At 34.0% G+C, this 22,058-nt stretch overlaps 1 protein-coding gene across 2 annotated transcripts; it reads left to right on the forward strand.

Moving 5' to 3' along the window:
* Positions 1-5: 5 nt before the first annotated feature.
* Pdk1 (Phosphoinositide-dependent kinase 1) lies at positions 6-21,327 on the forward strand. Of its 2 annotated transcripts, none has more exons than XM_089251593.1 (14): positions 6-188; positions 3,413-3,595; positions 4,234-4,276; positions 5,657-5,803; positions 5,947-6,091; positions 6,926-7,020; positions 7,711-7,804; positions 10,538-10,606; positions 10,739-10,835; positions 11,026-11,211; positions 12,840-13,073; positions 14,087-14,184; positions 16,425-16,479; positions 19,255-21,327. In XM_089251593.1, exons 2-14 carry the CDS (start codon positions 3,434-3,436, stop codon positions 19,354-19,356), a joined length of 1,527 nt encoding a protein of 508 aa, XP_089107719.1. In that variant the 5' UTR covers positions 6-188; positions 3,413-3,433; the 3' UTR covers positions 19,357-21,327. The 2 variants fall into 2 exon arrangements, with proteins under 2 accessions (XP_089107719.1, XP_089107720.1); XM_089251594.1 differs by having other exon boundaries at positions 44-188; positions 11,026-11,202; positions 19,255-21,326.
* Positions 21,328-22,058: the final 731 nt, after the last annotated feature.

Genomic DNA, 22,058 nt, shown 5'->3' on the forward strand with positions numbered 1-22,058 from the left:
TCCCCAAGTGATGATGGGAAAATGGAGCAATAGCTAGTAATATGCCTCGATGTTCGTCAAAATAATTTACGAGCTGTGCTTTCGGTTTTTGTTATTACTTTTATTTGAAAAAAGAAAATGTTGATTTCGTTTTTAAGTGAAATTTTAAGGTTTCATTGAAATAAGTTTTGTTTTAACGGAATCTTGGAGTGAGTTTATGTTTGTTTATCGATACACACATAAATTTTCGAAACTATGATCATCCCCCCTTCGACAACGTTAACACCATTTATTAGTGTTTATGTATTTACTTTTTTTAAATAAAATCTATGAGAATCATTCATTGCCATTAAGATGTTGAAGAAAGCTTTTGGGCACCGAAGTGTGATTTTATGCGTTGAATTCAGTTTAAGAAGTTTTCTTTCTAACCCGTGCCGGGAATCGAACCTAAGATCAGGGCCTTCCATGTCTTGGAGATAGGGCCACTAAGCTGGGAACTTAGAATTCGGACATGCTCTGATGTCAAATTTTTGTGCAACAAATGAAAGAAGAGGGGTTAGATACGATTTTGCTCGCTCAGCTCCCCACTTTGTCAAATTGTGTCAAACCAGATAAATAGAGTGATCCTTGAATGATCTTCGCATCAAAACCATTACAACACAAGTAGAAAGTGAAATTGCATAGTACTATAATCCTACACAGGAACCTCCTGTAACATGTATACTCTGTGGAGCAGTTATAGGCCTAGTACAATACTTTTCTAGCAATGGGTTAGAGATTTTGGGGACAAAAACATCCGCAGGAGCATGACGAGAGGTCACCAAGAGTGAAGTGGGACCATGATTTTGGATGTCCTTCTTTGCCAAGAGAATGGTCAAAGAAGGTTGATAATACTATGGTTGTTGAAACTAAAAAATAATAGAAACTAATGGTCCCCAAAGCAGAATGTGCCAAAATCTGTGGCGTACGTCGCAGAATAATTAGTGCTACTGCAGAACAATTTGGAAGAATTTTAAGAAAAAGTGCAAAAATGCACTATTACATGTATGGGGATTTTTACCGCAGAACATTTCGTCAGCTGAGATCTTATCGCAGAACAGTGCTAAACATTGCTTTTTGCCCCAAACAGTGCTTTGGGGGCTAATGGCAATAACAAAGGAAACAACATTCTTGGACTAAATAAGCGATTCAAATTAAAAATATAACATCCTAGATCAGATATGGGATTGAAAATGCAGTAAAATCTCTCTTAATAGACACCCATCAGATTCGGTCACCCTCTTTTACAGCCAAATAATAATTTCCCCCTTTTTTTTCTAAAGTATAAACCCAGATTTTTGGCCACCCCGTTTTATGGACACAAATTTTTTGTCCAACTGGTGTCTGCATTTTAGAGAGTTTTTACTGTAATAAAAACTTGAACTCTCTATAATACAAAGGTCAGGGCAAAAAACTCTCTCTGGGATCAGTCAAAAACAGCCTTGAGTTGAATAAAAACATGATTGCATGATTATAACCGTGATGGCTAGCATGCAAAAACATTAGTATAAATATGAATGCACAACTTGGCAGAAAGCAGATACAAAATGAGGAATTCAAACAAGATAAACTAAATGTAACATACTGGAAAAACAGTATATTTACGATATAATGTGTGAACAAACAAAAATGAAATAACCTTGAAAATGTTCTAACAGGCTCAACTGTTTCGAATGCTGCTCTCTATACAAAAGCCTATTATTACTAGTGACCTGTAAGGGTGACTTCACCTTCAGTAGAAAAGTTAATTGAAACTTAGAAGTAAAATAATAATAACCAACAGAAAAAAAAAAAAAAATGGGAATGAGAGAAAAGCATTAACTGGCTAGATAAGAAATTGGCAAAAAAGGTTGGCAAAGAAAATAGGGATTATACTATAGCAGTTCCTCAAAAAGTTCTAACATAAAAATATAGATCATTAATTGTCGGAAAAGTCTTAAACACTATGTTTAGGACTGTTTTTCTTGAGAAAAAAAAAAATACTATTTAGCTCCTAAGAAATTTCTCTTGCATCTAAATTTTTTTTTGTCTAGCTCAGGTAATGGATAGTTTCTAAATTCTATAGTACATTGCCGTGTTGGTAGATGAGAGTCACTCATAGAAAGGTTTAGGTGCCAATACCAATTTTTTTTAATCACGTGGCGACCTGGCATTTTTCAATCCCTGGTGGAAAATATTTGAAAGTATGGGTTGGAACTGGAAATTATCTCATGATTTAATCTCTGTAGTCGTGTCAACTTAGTGTCGACTCTCATCAGTGTGGACATCCAAGGGATGTCGATTTTTGTTATCACTGAAAGGAGTGTAGCTGAAGCAAGTGAGAAAAGCTGTAGAAAAATTAATATTTTTTTTATTTTGTCCTGTGTAAAATCTTTTGGAGACATTTTTCCCATTTTATCTAAAGATATGTGCATATTATATAACGTTCAGAATATTAATGAATTTATAATCTTCAATGAAAGATAGGGGGGGGGGATTTTATTTCTAACAAGATCTATATGTGTAAAATGCAGATGCAAAAAATGAGTATTCACTGTATCAGAAACTTTTAGATTGCTTTGAGGGATGATTGTTGATCAGGGTGCAAGTAATTGTTCCAATTTGTAAGATAGATTATTTTGTATAGTAGAACCTCTCAAATCCGGCCTCCTCAGGACCTAGATGATTCCAGATTCGGGAATCTTCCCAATTATGGATCCACTTCTGTTTATTTCCCTAGTTCTCATTACTTAAGAATACTAACTAAAATAGAAACTGCATGTTGCCTACATTACCAACTACATTTCTGAGACTTGGAGTTAGTATCCCAGGGTTAAAGCAGTAATATTGAGCAATTTGATTCATATTAAATAAATAGTAATAGAAATTTGTGACCTCTGCTGGTTTCAGCATATTCTGCTTTGGGGAATTCATGTTGCGAATTTTGTTATCGGTCAGTTTGATCAAAGCTGATTTTCTGCCCAATCACATTGAGATACATTGGGGTTGGTGAGCGGCAAGTGGTCACAAAACATTGGGGGAAGGGGGAAGAAAACGGTACAGAAAAGAATGAAAATGACCAATGTAATAGAAAAAGCTGATACAGAATTTAAGGTGAAGAAAAAACAGCCAGCGAAGTCCCTGGTTGAGGAAGAAAAAAAAAATTTCTGACTAAAAAATCCAGATTATGTGTATCAAGATTCAGGAGGTCCTACTCCATTTGAATTTTAAGAGGTATTTTTTGTGTTTCGAATGGCTATTTATCTGATTTGATGCAAAGGCATGTTACTAAACCACTTACTCATCTTTTTTTAACATTTTCAAATTTGCATCCGCATGATGTTTTTCCCCATTTAATTATATTGAAGAATGATTGGCTATTATTATTACTATTTTTGATTCCTCATTGTATTAGTGGTGAGCTGAATGAAGTTATATGATGAACTCAACAACGACTTCTGCAAATACTATCAATAGCAATACAAATGGGGAGGTTGCTCCAGTTAAATCCAGTACTGCTCCAGGAAATGTGGTTAAGAAGAAAACTCCTCAAGACTTCATCTTCGGGAAGCTCATTGGAGAAGGTTCCTTCTCGATGGTAAGATGTTTAGTGTCTTAAAAATATAGCTTCAGCTGAGTTTGTACAACTAAATATTTATGGTTCCTTTGGTGTCTTTTCTTAATGCATATTCTGGAAACAGGCTCAAATCTTCCATAATCTCCTGGTATATAGGTCACAGGAGAGTAAATATGTGTTGCTAAAATGGAAGAAATTTTTCTTTTGTATAACTCATATTTGTGGATTCGTATTGTTTGTTCCCACAAGTCTTTTAGACAGGTGATATGGATGAGTGAAATCCAGATGACATATCGGTAAGACATACATATGGGCTGATATTATTTACCCAGAAGCCATCTAATTGTTTAGCCTAATTAAAATCTTCGATAGGAAATCAGACTTTGATGATATTCCTATCATTTATTTTTACTTGTGCAGATACAATTTTTCTATGGGTAGCAATGTAATCAGTTATATTCCCCCTATGGTAAACTTTGAAATTTCTCATGCACAGAATCACTTTTGCCCTGTGTAGCTGCTCATGTGTTCCGCTTAAAGGAAACGTTGACGTGACTACGGTCGACCTCCCATAAGAGACTTGATAACCGATTAGCTTATATATGTATGCATCATGATGAAAAAGTTTTTTTTTAAAACTTGAGTAATTTTTTTTGTAGGTGTATTTAGGAAAGGATGTGCATACCGGCAAGGAATATGCAAGTAAGAAAATGGTTTGATTTTTTTTGAAATTCACAAATACAAATACAGAAAAAATACATGCATACATATTACAAACAAACACTTTGTAGTATCAAGGGACTGAAAAGTTGTTCCATCAGGCCTAAAAGAATAATCTACAGAATATATTTTTTAATGCATATTTTTTACATATTTAATTAACCAGATATTAATATTTATTAGATCATCTATGTTTCTAATTAAATTTCCTGTAAAAGTATCTTCTACATAAAGCACTGTATCAGCGGCAAAGGTTATAATTTTTCCATTCAATCTCAAGTTGCATAAATCATTTATATATATTCAAAATAATATCGGACCCAGAACAGAACCCTGAGGTGCCCTTTTTTTCACTTCTTGAAAAGTACTAACTTATTTTTGAATAACAACTGCTTGTTTCCTATTGCAATAGTATGATTAAACCATTCAAGTATGCTTCCTCGTACAGTATATTTCAAATAGTTTATTTGTTAAAAGTGTCGAAATCCACAAAATCTAATGCTCTTCAAATCTAGGAACACAGTTATGGAACATTTATTATCGGTGAATCCATTGTTTAAATAGTCAGGTAGATCTAGTATCGCCATTTCTGTATTTTTATTTTTTTGAAATCCATATTGGTTAGTTGAGAGAAAAATTTCTGTCTACTTAGGAAATCAAGTAGCTGGTTTTTTATACATTTTTCAATTATTATTGCATGTAATTTTGTTATTCTTCATCTCATAGTGACACACATGCTAATTTTATCCAGATATGCAGCATAATATTCATGATATATGTATTACTTTCTAGTTGCAGGGAGTGGGAGAAAGTAATTTTTTCCCCATATTTTTTTTAGGAGTGTGATTTAATTTTCCACTCTGTTGTGCATGCATAAAAAAACCATATCCCATCTCGTATGCATGGGCACTTCCTTAATAAGTTAATAAGTACAGTGCAGTATACTTTTAAAGGCATAGTCCACGTCGCAATGATTGATGAAACTGTAAATTTCCCGATAGCTATAAATTTGGGCTGTGCTCACATCCTTTCAATTCGAGATTTGAGCATCCGCAGTAAATTTAGTTGATTTTTTTTAAAATATGTCTTATATCTCTTATTTCACAATGATTTCCAGTGTGGTCGTGTAAAATAGCCGAATTGGGATTTTGCTGCATAGTAAAATCCTATTATATTTTAGAGACTTCATTAAAAATTATTTATTTTGCAATGTGAAAGCATTAGTAAAAGTGGTTGTGTATGTACAAATTTTAAAAGGCCTTTAAAATATTACAAAAATGTCGATGACTTTAAAAAATCTAATTTGAAGCATTTATATATTATTCTGTACTGCATTTAGTATTTGATTTATTTTTTTTCCAGTCAAAGTTTGTGAAAAGCTACACATTAAGCGCGAGAAAAAGAATGAAGCAATCATGCGGGAGCGTCATATCATGAATATTCTGAACAATCATCCCCATCCATTCTTCATAAAGCTCTACTGTACTTTCCAAGATGTAGATAGGCTGTGTATCCTTTTTTTTTTGTTCTTAAATTATCTCGTTTTTTAATGATTGAAATTACAAAATCACAGTATACAATAAAAAGATAAATATGCTTCTCCATGCTCTTCTATGTTATTACAGTGAGTATTCTTCTTAACAATCATTTAGACTTTGTAATGAATTATGCAAAACACGGTGAGCTACTGCCATATATAATAAAAGTTGGTTCCTTTGATGAGGACTGTTCAAAGTTTTATACAGCTGAGATAGTTCTTGCTCTCGAGCATTTGCATAAGCTTAATATTGTACACAGGTAGGTTTCTGACAACACATTGTATCCCTATTTCAGTTAATTGGATTTATATCATGTAGTCTGTATGAGCATTGGCATGATTGCTAATGTTATGTACACTAAGTTTATGTATACCTATGTTGTGAAAATGTAAACTGTGAATATACATTTTCTTTTGTTGAAAATATGTGCCTATTTTTCTTCTTGCGCTCTACAACAGTATGATGGATTTATTTTACCACCTATGTCAGGGCGCAGTGGCCCAGGTCGATAAGATACTCACCTAAAGTACCAAAGGATGTTTAGAGGTGTCGCGAGTTCGATACCCGGTTCGTCCTTGTCAGAAAACTTTCCTGATGCAGGGGTACAACAGAATGGCGACATGAACGCAGAAAAAGTTGCTACTGCAGGGAGTTCCCCATCGAGGGGTTAGCGCACAAACCTCTTGATGAGCATAAAAGAAAAATAAGCCTGCCGTTCGGAATCAGCAATAAATTGTAGGTCCCGGTCTAATTAACCCTTGTGTGCAAAAAATGACCATGGTGCGACAAAAATGATCAAATGACCACCTATCAAAAACTCGCAGACACTACTCATCATCATAACAGTCAACTTCTCTCTGAAATGAAGAAAAGTTTTCAAGAAACATATTACTTACACAGAAAAAAACTCTGTTGCAAGTTTAAAATTGCTCTTTTGATTTCCTTTCTTCAATAAAATAAACCCTCTGATCAAGAAGTTTCCCCCAGAAGCTATATATCTTCCTTGTCACATGATTGTGAATGAATATTTAAAGATAGAAAAATGTCATGGTTTTCATAAAACTATAATTTCATTTTTTTTCTTTATACCTAGGGATCTTAAACCAGAAAATATTTTGTTAGATGAAAATATGCATATACAGATTACCGACTTTGGATCTGCCAAAGTACTTCATAATGAGAATGATGGTAAGCCATTCTCTCTCTCAGTTTAGCCACTACTGTGGATGATGTTTGATTATAATTTTTATTCCAGATTTCTCATGAAATTATATTGTGTTATTTTCCTTCAGGAACACTTCGATATCTCTCTGAGATATGAAGCGTGTTGTGTCCAGTTCTTCAATTTTCAATGTTTCGCCGTTTTTATTTTATTAACATGAATGATATATATATATATATATATATGTTCCCTTCCCCCCACATGCAAGATAATTTTCTATTAAGTCCAGGATTGTTTATTTAGCCATCAGTGTAATATACTGTGAATTTGTGATAGTCACTCATCACTGAGTGCAGAATAATCTGCTTGTGTAGTATGTGAAAACCAGTTTCCTTATCTATGCTTAATGATATGGGCCAGGTAGCAAATCTAAAGGAAATATGAAAATGGGTTAAATTGTGACCAACTTATACTGATTGCAAACATGTTCAAGTTTAAAAGAAGCCCCTGGATGTGAATATTCCAAAGAATATGATGTTAATAGGAATTTTTTAATTTTTTCATGTGTTTTTTCTCTTTCTCTCGCTCACAACCTGATTAATAATAAAGTAATGTTCAACATGTGTTTTTTTTTAAGACTTTATTAATTTCACTAGCATGCACTTTATCAATTTCTAGATTTGTGTTCATGCTTGATTATTTCTTAATTTTTTCAGATTCTGTTAGTAAATCCGAAAGGAAGAATTCTTTTGTTGGCACTGCGCAGTATGTTTCTCCTGAAATGCTTACTGACAAAAGTGCATCACCAAGGTAACGTTTCTATTTTTTCTCTATTCTAACCACTCAGTTAAGCATCATTACTAGGAGAAATTAGACATAAATTTGTTGAAATTTTACGGTAGTCTGGTTTGTCCAGCAAAAATTTGGGTCTGTTTTCCAGATACTTCACAAAATTCTGGATCTGAAAAATGGACCCTTCACAAAATAAAAATTAATGAAACCAAAAATTTGGCATTTCTTTTGTGATAGATTAACTAGATTATTTCATTTCCCTCAAAATTACTTATTTTTCGCAAAATTAATCACCCTTTTCATAAAAATAAAGAAAATTTTCACAAAAAAGACGGGACAGACGTCTGGTAGTCGCAGATCAAATACACTAGATATATCCATAAGTTAGTGTTCATCTTGGAGTTTAGATGGGTTTCTTTTTAGAATTTCCAGAAAAATACTTGACGAATCGTTCTGTAATTTTGGGCATGTCAACAAAATGCTTGGACTTGAACTTTTCAGGGAAAATTCAGTCACAATTTTATTTACGGGACAGCCTAGAAATTAAATGAAAAAATGTTTTCAGTCAAGCCTACATCATAAGAAGCTGCAAATGATGTGTAATTTTCAAAAATATTTTAATTGCTACATGCAATGTTTGTGAGCATTTTCGTAAAAAAATAGCACTCACATTCACAAAGATATAAAAGTTTCTTTTAAAAATTCCAATTTCCCTTGCATGTTTTTTACTTAAAACATGCAGAGTTTTCAACTAAATTCCATGAAACTCACAGAAAACTCTACAACCCAAGGAAAAAAAAATACCATACTGCAATTTAAAACAATTGAATATCCAGTGAAATATAAGTATTTGAATGGAATAATTTTTTAGTTCACTCGTATGGAAGATATCAATTTTGTTTTTTTCATGTTTTTATTTGTCAATTATATACCACATCTTATATGAAAATCCCTCTTGACTATCTCAAATATTCAGAAAGATGTCAACGACAGTGAGCTATTTCCATGTTATTTTCTGAAAGTGGCTGGATGTTATTTTCTGTCACTTGATTATTACAATAGACTCTCTTATCCTTATGTGAATGAGCAAAAACATGTGTATGATGCCTGTATAATAGAGGAAACAGGATGCTTGATGTCAAAATTAACAAACATGAACATATAATGAAGTATTGCTGTTGCCTACTTTGATAAATATTGTTTTACTTCAATAGGATCTGCGCATCAATGCCAATTAAGGCATAGAAAATATAGTATTGTAGTATCTGTATCAAACTGTACACCAATGGACTTAGCACAGAAAGCTCTTTTACTTTTATACTTTTATTACCAGGCACACTCCACTCCCCATCCGATACAGACATCAAAGCATTCCCAAAGGTCAGACACTCCTGGAAATCCAGCCAACATATATATATATATATTTTGCAACAAATGAAGAATTGAATCATAATTATCGTCAATGGATTGATGTATATCAAATCTTCAAATCTTAATCATAAATAAAAATCGAGAAGAATAGATGACATGATATAATCTTCAACAAAAAGTTATGCAAAAGTTTGACTAGATGCTTTGATGGTTTTTTCTGGAAATTTAGTAAATCCTAGATTTAACAGACTACTAGAGGTGGAAGAGTGTTTTAATGAACACACTTTCACTCCACATATATAAATATAAATCCTTTATGCTGCTTGTTATTGACTGAATCTACAAATTGGTAACTTCCCTGATCTATCAGTGGCAAATGTGTGGTTACTATGATCCAAGTTTGAGAAGCTATAATGGGTCTTACAAATCTGTAAAATTAAAATAATTTATTCGAGAGTAGAACATTGTTTTGAACAAGTACAATCAAACCCTGATTTAACGCCATAACATTTTCAATAGTTTTTTATATTTTTTTTTTCAGTTTTTTATTACCTGGGAAACAAATTAATGGCTCTTAAACAACATAATATAACCCTTTCAGACGCTGCATACACAAATGTGCGGGTTGCTTTTCCTCACTGTAGAATTTTTTTTTAACCTCAAGGAGTTGAGTTCTGACTTAAAGGATTGTGTAAGTTTTGAGTTAAAAATATGGTGAATATGAACTTTGGCAGCTTTCATCAGAGGGCTTAAAGTTGAAATTTCAGGGGATTTCTAAGATGACTTCCAGAAAAAAGTGCCTTTGAGAAAATGGGATTTATTATGTAAAATTCTGGAAAAATTTATATGTGAAGATGAATGTACCCTGCATCATCTTGGCTGAAAAAATTTGAAAAAAGTAAATTATTTCTTCAGAAAAAAAAAATTAAAATTTCAATAGAATAAAGATTTGCTGGCATTTATATGTTTTTAATGTATTTTTTGAGTATCAAAAATGCAAAAATGAATGCCCAGGTCTGAAAGGGTTAAGCATGAGTGGAAATTCCCCTTGTAGGGCCTATCTTTTTTTTTGGTTGAGAATTCAGTAACCTTGATCTCTGTCATTGTGCAAATTATTCAAAATCATTTTCACCAATATCTTATTCCTTCAGGATTTTGGGCATTTGGAAAAAAAAATGCTGCAAAATTTTTCTAGCTATATCTGAAGTCCATAAAACTGAGGTTCATTAAACTGAAGATATGTTTGAATAGGAAATTTTACATAAACCACATATGCATTTCTGAGTTAAACATAGATCTAAGAAACATCAAATCAATCTGGTGTTTGAGAATTGCTTGTTATATTGCATCTAATCACATTTTTTCCCCAACAAATTTCAGCTGTGATTTATGGGCTCTAGGTTGTATTGTGTACCAGATGGTGTCAGGACTTCCACCATTTCGAGCTCCGTGAGTATCAAAGTTATATAAACTTTTATAATCCTGTATAAGTGTTTGTTATCAATTTACAAGTTATTTATTTGATTTAATAATGTCCATATTACAGGAATTTTTTTTCTTATTTATTTTCTTCTCCCTTAGAAACGAGTATCTAATGTTTCAAAAGATCACCAAACTGGAATACGAGTTTCCAGATGGCTTCTTAGCTCTGGCCAAGGATCTGGTGGAGAAGCTTTTGGTAACTTTCATTGTTATAATAATTATTTACTGAGTTAGTGCACCGGTAAAGAAATCAGGTCTGCAGATTTGCAGAAATGTTCTATCTTGGTGCTGTTCGGCACCTATTAAAATGTTGCAATTTTAACTGTGTGTGGCATATATGTTTCTGTGTGTATGATGTTATAAATAGTTAAAATTTTGTTCCAAAGGTCCTCAATCCGACAGACAGGCTTGGCGCTCTTGACAAAAATGACTACCCATCCATTAGAATGCATTCGTTCTTTTCTGGCATCAATTGGGACACACTGCATACATCCACACCGCCTAGAATCCTGCCTTATCTCCCTGGTACATCGAGTAATGAAGAGCTTCGAAGCCAGTACCAGGTAACAAAGGTGGAATATATTTTTGTCCTCATTATTCTATAAAGTAGATTCCATCCAGCCAATGAAAGTAAGACTATCTTAGCAGCAGCTCCCCACATCTCCAGGCTGAACAATAACACAGAGGCCCTCTAAAAGTAACAGTTGGACTTACGATTTGCGGTAATTGCTATGAAAGTTCGTCTTTGCCTGTTATGCGCCAAGAAGCCCCTATGCAGTAACCAGTTAAGCCCATTTGGGTAGATGACCGTGCATGAAAAATGTCCGTAAAAATTGAGTATCAATCGACAGACAGAACACAACAAATACATGTTTGTGGGCTGCAATATAGAATCCATCAGGCCTGTCTGGCCAGCAGCCTGAGAACATTATGCACCCATGCTGTAGCCATTGAGACAGCAATGTTGTTGCTGTAACGTAAAGTGTCAGCCAAAAAACCAGTGAGAGGAAAAACAGTTTCGAAGGTTTTGGTTATACTTTTCATTGAAACTTTTGCATTTTACAAAGGTCCTTTTTTTTTTCTGTAAAATGTGTCTGTCTATTGTCTGTCTATTTGTGGGGGGGGGGGGGGGGGAGGCACATGAGCTAACACATTGGTTTTAAATTTTTTGACATTTTGAGGATTTCTAAGTGGAAAGAGGTTTATACATGAATATATATACAAGACTTATTTATTTCTGTATTTCATTATTTAGGAAAGTGGTTGAGTTTTGCATACATCTGTAATTTATTGTTCTTAAATACAGTAAAACCTCTTTTACGGACACCGACATGACAAAAAAAATTGTTTGTTAGAAGGGGGTGACCATTAATCAGGTATTTGAAATTCATACTTTTATTGTTCAAAGGGAAATTATTTTTTGGTCATAAAAGAGGGGTGACTGAATCTAGGATGCAAGGGGTGTAGTGCAACCGGGCGGCAGCTTAAGCTTTAGCTAGACATAGAAAATTTTAAAAGTTTCCAATAGTTAAAATGCACTTGACATCACATTTTTCAGCCTTACTTTGATAACAGAGATGTTGAGAGAACTTAAGGGAATAGACAGGATCTTTAACCATAATACCAGAAATAAGAATGCCTTCTAGCACAAGGGGCAAGTATGTATTTTGTTGCCTCCTGCTAGTAATGTTTCCAGAACAGTAAAATAAAGGCAAAGGAAGAATTTGGCTTGTCACTTATCTGGTCTCTGGAAGCACCAGAAACACCTTTGAAAATAAATTTCTTATTCGAAGTTGCTTCCTTATACAGGAAGAGTGTAAGTAATGATGGCTCATCAATAAGAACTTTAATATGGGTTAAATTATCTGGCATAATTAAGAATTGTAAAATAATTCTGGATGAAAGAGTGAGACAGTTTCTTTGAAAGTGGGACACATAGTCATATCCACTTTGCTTAGACAGCGTGTGCTGCTTTTTACTGAAAAAAAAGGGTTAATCCCAGGGTCCTCTATGTCCTGGGTCCTAAAGCCCTGTCAGCTACCCGCAAGAGTCATCTTTATGGGTGGCACATAAGCTCAAGCTGCCCCGGGTGACAGCATCTGAGGGGTAATAATTAAGAGGGGTTTTACTGTAGTTTTAGCCACATGCCCATCATTAGATATCATTTCTGAAAATTAGTTTCTTTGTTTTTTTTAATCAGGTTCCTGATCATTTAGAGCCAGGCTTAGATGACAAACAAATGACCAGGCTCCTTGGCTTGGCCTTACAAGAAGAAGAAGATTCTACCTTGAAGCCACCTAGAAAGTTGTCTGTCCTGGGTATCACCCCTGAAGAAATGGCGCAACGATTAGACCAGCAAGCAAAGTCTAACAGCTGGCATAGTTTTGTTCAGGGCAATCTCATCTTGAAGCAAGGTCTCGTCGATAAACGGAAGGTCTGTAAATGCCCATTATACACTGTATATTTTCTGTGTTGGACTTTTTAGCTGATCAATTTGGGCAAAAGGGTAAAATTAAATGATTTATAACTGATCCCATCATGTGAACACATGCTTTTGTATAAGCCAAAGTATGAATCAGTCTAGGAATAAGAAGCCATTGAAATAGAATGGGTGTCTGACAAATTGAAGACTCATGAAATTGCACTGCTTTAGCATAATAGTTGGTGTTATGGTTGCTCTTTTTTGGCATTAATAACTCATGTTTAAGCTGAGTAGCAAAATCATTTCTTTTTTGCTCACTGATTCAGCGATTTCGATTTATGAGCAGCTGAAAGTAAAAAAAAGATGAATACCATGATTGACAAGTGAACATGAACTTCTACCCACAATATTACGGAACTTGGGGTTGGCTCTACAAAAATGTGCATATCCTTTCTAATGATGAGCAGATTATTATATATGAAATCAAAGCCATTCCAGTTCATCCAGGTGACTTCAACCTTTGATGTAGCACAGGTCTCACTTGACATTTTATTGAAGTCTGTGGGCCCACTAAGCATATCCTTAGGCCCTGCATTGTTTGTAGGAGACACTAAACAGAACCTAAAAAATTTAATTCCACCTATCTAAATGAAATGCTCACAGTTGGCTACTTCTGTCACAATTAGTTCTAAATGTTGTAAACATTTGATAGTAACATATTCATACTCATTCATTGGTAGAAACTAATTTAGGCAGCTTCCACAGATGAAAAATAAGCGTAAAAAAGGTAAAATTCAAAATGATCCTGAGGAGGTTATTTTTAACATAACTCTGTAGGGAAAAAGCGATTCTATACGAATTACTTCATCGCAACAGTCTGAGGTGCTGAACGATTTTGAAGAAGCTTACATTTTCAGAATGATTGCTAAATAAAGTCTTCACTATTATAAGTTTTCATAGCGTATTTTTATATTTATTATTTCACTTTTCGTTGTGATTAACTATAGTTTATCCTTTTTTTTCAGGGTCTTTTTGCACGACGTAGGATGTTGCTTCTTACCACAGGTCCTCATTTATATTATGTAGATCCTATAAACATGGTACTTAAAGGAGAAATTCCATGGTAATCTTTCACATTTCTATTTCATTTATCAATAGCATTTGAATTGTGATTGATATGGCTAATTTTATTCCACTAAATTTATTTTACGGTTGGAGTTAGTTTTCTGTAGTTTTCAAAGTTTGAGGTGCCAGCAAACAATCCCCCAAGTGGCAGGGTGGTGGTAAGATGCTCGTCTACCACTGTGAAGGTTGCTGTCAACGTTCCGGGTTCAAACCCGAGGGAGAATATAGATAAGATATTTTCTCTAACAAGCTTGAGACAACTACCAATAGACAGTGCCTTCATTTCCAACTCATCTCATTAATGGTAGTAAATTGCATTATAGCGATATGGGCAGAGTTGGTGTTTGATGTAGTAGCAAGCAACTCCCCCCTCCTACCCCGATAAACATTCCAGAAAAAAAAAAATCATTCAATACTAGCTTTTTTGCCTTTTTTGCCTCTGATTTTGAAGACTATGGAAAAGCAGCTGTACATAGCATAACCAATGACTTCATCTACCTTCTTATGCTCGTTAAATTTTTACCAACTGTTCTGATGTAAGGTGCAAAATATCAAAGTGAAAGTTATAATATTATCACAACGAACTTATATAATTTACATAATATAATTATATTTAGGAATATAATAAATAATATAATTTACGAACTTAATATTCACATCACCAACTTACTCCCAGCTGACGAAAAAGTTTTCTAATACCGTTGTTCTTCCATTCGATTCTTCAAGTTTCATGATCTCTTCTATCTTAAAGGAATTTTACTTCCATACAATATTCCATCCAACAAATATACTCACCTTTTCCCATCTGAAAGATCCTATCTCACCCTCCAAAGAATCTGGTATCAACTTCATCCATGCGAAAATGGGTATATTAGCCAAACTAGGAGAAATCTAAATATTATGAGTTCTCGAACACCGAAAGCATGTTAAGGGGGGAACGGACGGATAGTTCAGCTATTGCCCAACACTGTTGGCAACTTTCACATAATTTTGATTTTGATAAAGCGGCTGTTTTTAAAGACAACACATAATTTTGAACTGAATTTTCTCGGGGAATACTTCATCAGAACATGCCAGAATTTCCTCGTTAATGATGGAAGAAACATGCCACCTATTTCATCAGTTTGGACAGGCTTTACTAACCTCAGTTGAGACTAAAATTTTCAACATTTTGCAACAGATGGCTCCCCAATTTGCATCCAAAGACCACTCGGGTGCAGCAAATACAAAGGCGAACTCTTCAGATGACCAGACGTAAACATCACCCCTCCACAACTCATTCGTGTGAATTCTGACCACGAGGTCCTGATGGCGGCTCTCTATTGAAGAGCCAAAACGCGTAGACCATTCAACCGATTAAATTTTATTTGTCTTGAAAACGTGGCAATTTTTGTATAAAAGAAAGTTATAATGACGAACATCACCATATGATAAATTTGTTCCCATGTTCTTGCTTGGTCAGAGCTTATTGGATGATCTCAATGAAGTTGAGCAGTATTGACTTATATGGGAAATAACGACTGTTACTTTATGGAAGTTATTTTTGCAAAATGCTTTGTAATATGTGTTTCAATAGGGATGGGATACATATTCACATTTCAGACAAAACTTAGGTAGCAAAATAAGGTGTCCAACTAGCTGATAAAAAAAAGGAAAATTAGCACATTTGTGTTTCTTGCATGCAGGGGACGATATGTAAAAAAAATCTGAATTTCTTAGTGTGTTATTATATGCTGTTGCATGTTATGTACACCCTTTTGTTTTGCGTTTTTTAAAAAAAAAATTTTTTTGTTTAAAATTTTTTTTGAAGATCAATAGTGAAATGATCAGCGAGTGAAATAATCAGCGTTTCTTGTGTGAAAATTTGACCAACAGCCTATTTCTAATAATGAGGGCTAGAATTCTTATGCTCTAAAAATGATATGATAATGAGAAGTGCTGATGCTGTCTAAACTATTTTTAACCATTACTTAGTTTATAAATGGCAATTCTTCGTTTTACTAACTAATCTCATCGAGCCAAAATTTTCCCTAAAAAATGTCCTGTATGAACGTTTTTCTCTACAAATTCAGAATTAATGTGCTGCCATGTATAGGTAAAAATACCTAGCCAAGTAGTGTATTTAGCTTTAGAAAAGCACAAAATTAAAAAAATAATTATAATTTTACTTTACTCTTATTATTACTATTATTTAATTATTATTTACTTTACATTTACTTTTTTATTGTTATGTTATAGGTCACCAGAGCTGAGGCCAGAGCCAAAGAATTTCAAAACTTTCTTTGTCCACACTGTATGTATTTCTTTCAATATAAGTCTACACACATATTCCACAAACAGGAAAGACAAACAGTTTCTTGGCTGGTTCTGAGGGCAATGTCAGAGACTATGATAAATAGATAGATATAAAATTCAGGAAATTTTTTTTTTCAGTGTTTGCTCCAGGTATCTAACGTCACATGACCTCAGTATGTTAGGATTACAGCCTGGAAGTTCAGGCAAAATGCCATAAATGCCTTTTTTTGCCTATTTTCAAACTTTTTTGGTAAAAATGCCTTTTGAAATTTTCGTACTATAAATGTGCCTATTTTAACATAGTTTTAAATTTATTAGTGAATTTCAAAGGCCATAAGCTGTAAAACTTGCACATTTTGGTCATTGAGAACTTCAAAAGAATTGCTCTTTTTAAAATTTTCCAACTCTCAGTATTTATTATCATCAGAAAGTACCCCACCCTCTTAAAGCCCCATTTAGATGCAAATAAGTGATCTGAAAGATTGGTGTTGTCATGCATTAACTTTGTTTTAATCGGATGGCATTAGAACGTGAATGAATTTGTTTCACGTGAATGCAGCCCATGTTAGAAAAGCTGAGGAAAATTAGAAATTTTTGTTTTTCCACATGCTTCACGTAATGTGTCTCGCTCAGATATTGGACTGCGTTGTATGTGTATAGTGGACCGATAATTGTCCTAAGAGATCACGGATTGACGTTATGGCTAACACAAGGCCGGGTAAGAGCAGACAGGGCTCTGGCGCCCATGTTGTTTTGATATTGTTTTTTGCACCATAAATGCACTGCAAACAACTATGGCTGTTTATTAAACATAAATATTCAGTTTTCAATTAAATTGACCAGTCGCCCTCAAGGGTGTATGACAGATGTGGCCACACAGTGCCCCATGCTTCAGGAGTCACATATATGGTAATATATAAAAGAAGTTAATTTTTTTTACTAAAATATAACAATATGGCCATGTTTCAACTATAGAAATGATAATTATTATTTCAAATAATACAACAAATAAACCAGAATTATTCACAACTCGAGGGAGCCCCCCACAGATCATTTTCTCTACCGGCTTTGCATCTGGTAATGGTGGCCCTGGAATTAGCCTAATCCTGAGGGTCTACTAACATTTTATTTTGGGCTTGAAATCAATTTAACTTTGATAATAATGCAGTTATTATAAACTATAATTAAAACAATAGACAGATAAGTAGAACCAATTTAAGCTAGTTTTTAGCCCTTAATATCTTTGTTTTTAGTTATTTTTCATCCTTCCAAAAATAATAAATACCTTTTTTAGTGCGTATTTTAGGCATTTTTGCCTGCCTATTTCAACCATTTTTAGTGCCTAAACTTCCGGGCTCTAGTTATGATTATTATCAGGGCTTGACAAATTGAAAAGATATTTTGCCACCAGCCCAATTTCTTAGGAGCCAAGCATGGTATTTTGCTCAAGAAAAACTGTCCTAAATAATGTTTTCTTTTAATTTTCCCATAGTAGAGGATGTAGCGTTAGAAATAAAATTTTGTGTTCACCCTTAGACTCTAATTTAGCAATGACATTTAGAAAATTTTAGCCGCCAATACAATTTTCTAGTTGCCATGCCGACCTGGCACCCGGGGGTTCCCCCAGCCCTGATGATTATAGCACAAAATTTTTTAAAAACAAATACAATGACGGCTCCCAACTTTCATTTTGAAATGTGAACAAGATCAATGAAAAACCACAGCATTAGAACTTTTGCTTGAAGCTAGGAGAGGGTTTGTATAATATCCTCAAAGTAATGGAGAAATAGGTGATTGGAACTACGAAAAAAAAAAAAGCCAATTCCCTGATAAGAAATGAGTAAAAAACCTGGGATGTTGGGTTTGAGCTTTTCACAGTGATTGTGTGTTTAATATAGAGATGTTGCAGTGAAAACCCTCTTGTTTTCTGCACTTCATTTATTCCGGCTATTGTGCAGACCTTTTTTGAACTTCCAGCGAGAATTATAATGCTCTCTGTGGTTTTCATAGTGCTTATTTCAAATGAAATTTGGCCGCCTTGCATTTTTTCAAAATTTTATAACAGTAACTGTGACTTACTCTTAGTACATTCTGAAAAAAAAACAAAAAGAAAACGATAAAAGCAGGTTTCCTGTTGATTGATTTCCTGACCATTGCTGCAAAAAGAAAATCACTATTTTTGATTTGAAAAAAAATTCTTCCCAAAAAAAACGACTTATTTTCATTTTTTTTCTTTCTAAATGACATCACAAGCATAATCTGAATCGTTGCCATTGCTTTGAAGCGTGAAAAAATGTTTTATTTGGGGGAGGGGGCGGAGACAAAATTTATCAAACAGTCTGCATCAGTTCAGTTTCTCAACATTCAAATCACCCAGATAACTTTTGGGCTGATAGTGATTTTCTTGGCATGATTTGATGCAAGTGTAGTAATGACAGGTAATATAACCTGGAGCTGAGTGATGTCTAGTATAATTCCACCTCTTTTCAAGCAGTGAAAAATTCCTATGAGTTTATTTTCATTTTTGGAAAATCCCTACTTTGTTTTTTAATTTTTTTTTTGTATGGAATTTAGATCCATGTGCCCATCTTCCCTAATTCTCATCCTTCAAAGTTGGTAGCTACACCATTCAGTCATTTCCACATGGCCCTTCAAACCAGCCAAGAAACTTTTTAGTCCTACCCTTATACATTAAATGCCCTCGATATTCTTGTGCAGTTTTTAGCAGTCTAAACCAAACTCACTTATTAATACTATTTCCTTCTATCAATAGCCAAATCGGACATATTATCTTGAAGATCCTGATGGATATGCCTTGAAATGGTGTGAGGACATTGAAAATGTTCGCAGAGCCACTTATCAGCAGACCTCCTAACTTTGCATTAGTTTTTTGAAAAAAGAAATGATTGAGTTTTTTTTTCCCAAATGTGTTTCTGATGCAATGGAGCGCAACGAAGTATTTGAACACTATCAACTGTTTTGTGGAGGAAAGAAACCAAAAGTAAGTGGAACAGGTCTTTCATGTGCCGAAGATGAGTTATTATATGATCGGAGAGTTGAAAAAAGCTGCAACATCCTGTAAGTTGCATAAAAGGAGATGATGGCGACGGAAAGTGTATAGCAGTTGTAGATTGTTTGAGTAGAAGCTGAGCTTTTGTGTTACGACAAAAGTGAGATATCTCTTAAATGCAAGCAATATTTATGCAAAAACCTTTTTTTTTTTACACATGATATCGTAGTAAACTTTTCCCCTCATTTATATATCGTAACAATTTAAGTTCAATGCTATCATTTTGTGAGTCTGTTATATAAGTTTTATAGTTTGTGTTCGTAGGGAAATGCAACTCATTTTGTACCTGTTTTCGTTAATTACGTTCCAAAAACCAGAAAGAAAAAAAGTGCCTCCAAATAAAAAAAAAATTGAACCAGTTTTCCCTCTTTCTAACTGTGGTGTTGCGTGTGAATTAGACTATGTCCTTCGTTTGTGAAGTTTTGTACCTGAACGTTTTTCAAACGACGTTCAGATTTCTATCCCATCCTCCCCCAATTTTTGCTACCTGCATTGTCTTCCCATTGTAAAGTCGTCAAAACAAAAAAAACGATCAACATATTTCTATAAAACGGTAGTTCCTATTGTGTTGGTTTCGATATGCAAATCAGTTTTTTGTTTATGGATGAAAAAAAAAAAAGATTATATATGAATGTATATATGATAGTATTTTATGTGTAGCTTATTTATGATTTAAAAGTAGAATTCCCTCGTCTAGGTGTTTCGCTTGGTTTTTTCCTTATTGCATTCACTTTTCTGTGTGTCTATCTAGGCTGTGTACATTTTTCTTTAACCTCCAAAATTTCGTTCACTTTACTCATCCGAAACAGTTTTTTCCAATTTTTGTGGAGGAAAGTATTTGAACAAGCGCTGGATGTATGATATAAGTGTGTTTCCTTGACTTTGAGCAATAAAAAAAAATAATTAGCTTCTCCTTCCTCCACCCACTTCTGTTTTTTCACCAAATACTCACTAGCTGTACTTGAAACGGATCGAGGGAGTAGAAAAAAATACCATTTCGTGCCTCTTCATCAAAGTCTGCTTCTTTCTGATGACTTATTATTTTCTTATCTTGCTAAATAATGCCGTAATTTTCGAAGACCTACACGCTTTGAGTATTCATCAACTGCTTGATTTTTGTGATAGTATAAAAATTTATGACCAAAGTCGTAGAAAAAATGTATCTATAAAAAAAATTCACTGCCTAAATATAAATAACATAGATATTTCCTTCTATTTATAATTCTCTACAGCTGATTTGAAACTTGGATTATTCCTAATATTCTGCAGCTTGTCATAAAGCATTCATATTTCATCATCTTGTCTTCTCTGTTTAAAGTAGTTTTTTGCATTTTCTGTTCAGAAAATGACATTTTGCATGTTTTCTTTACTCGAAGGAAAGAGGGCTTGAAAAACGAAAATGCAGATCGATTTTTGTATTTTTTGTTTCCTTAACTGACTTCTGTTGCATTGTAAAGGCTGCAAAATAAAGGAAGATGATGGTTAAAACATATGCAAATTAGCAGCGATCTTTTGAATTTTATAAAGAGAGAGAAAACGAGGAAGGTAGTTTTTTTTTTCTTTCACATTGGTGTGCTTTGAAAAAATGTTTTCTCAGTGTCGTATTTTGTACGAGGTATCTTTTTTCGAATTTTTTTCATTTAAGGAATTCTTTTTTTTTTTACTTTCGTGAAAGTTATTGAAATTTATTTATTATTTGAATTCGTCTTTTTGTTTTCCATATGTATGTATAAATCTTGAGTAATATATATACACGATATAAAATTTTGTTTAAGTAAATGTGTGCTTATTGTTATTTTGTTCAAATACAAGGTCACAACAGGCAAAATGCCCAACGACGTGGCTGAGAAAAGGGTGCTCATAACAAATGTGGAGGTGCCATATACAGGGTGATTATAAAAAAAACTATCCCGACATATGGGGCCCCTAACTATCATACCATTCACAGAAACTGAATGAAATTTTGGCATAAGGTATTTTGATGTATGCGCTGAAGAATGATATGGAAAACAACAGTGTCACTCTAACAGTTACGGTTACAGTGAGAAAATTTCGAAAATATCAAATGGCAACACCAAGTTTTTTGTATTGGAATGCGATCTCCATTGTGAAAAACCCTAAATAGCGTTCGAACGGCAACTGTAGCATGAAAATCACCGGCGGTAGATAGACTAAAAGTGAGGACAACCAATAAGGACAGAGTAGCAGCATAAAATAAAGCATTTTATTGTGTTTCACTAATTTTCCACATGACCTTGTGGAGGACTAATCAGGCTGGGATCTCAGCCGAAGAAACGGTGTGACGAATGAAACAAACATTAATGCTCTGGTGCACGGCAAAGTCCTTTTTACTTTTTCCTTGCCTAGCTCCGGGGATTTTCGTCCTACAGGTGCCATTCCAACGCTATTTAGTGTTTTTCAGTATGGAGATCGCATTCCAATACAAAAAACTTGGTGTTGCCATTTGATATTTTCTCACTGTAACCGTAACTGTTAGAGTGACACTG

Source organism: Pholcus phalangioides, unplaced genomic scaffold, assembly GCF_987345545.1.
Source record: "Pholcus phalangioides strain wild (caught in Gottingen) unplaced genomic scaffold, Ppha-v1.0 ptg000027l_1, whole genome shotgun sequence".
In the NCBI taxonomy this organism is placed as follows: domain Eukaryota; kingdom Metazoa; phylum Arthropoda; class Arachnida; order Araneae; family Pholcidae; genus Pholcus; species Pholcus phalangioides.

Excerpts from the sequence above, each read along its gene's own strand:
- Pdk1 (XM_089251593.1), top strand. The coding sequence starts at position 3,434 with ATGATGAACTCAACAACGACTTCTGCAAATACTATCAATAGCAATACA. Across the intron at positions 3,596-4,233 it reads GAGAAGGTTCCTTCTCGATG|GTGTATTTAGGAAAGGATGT; the intron begins GTAAGATGTTTA and ends TTTTTTTTGTAG. Across the intron at positions 6,092-6,925 it reads AAGCTTAATATTGTACACAG|GGATCTTAAACCAGAAAATA; the intron begins GTAGGTTTCTGA and ends CTTTATACCTAG.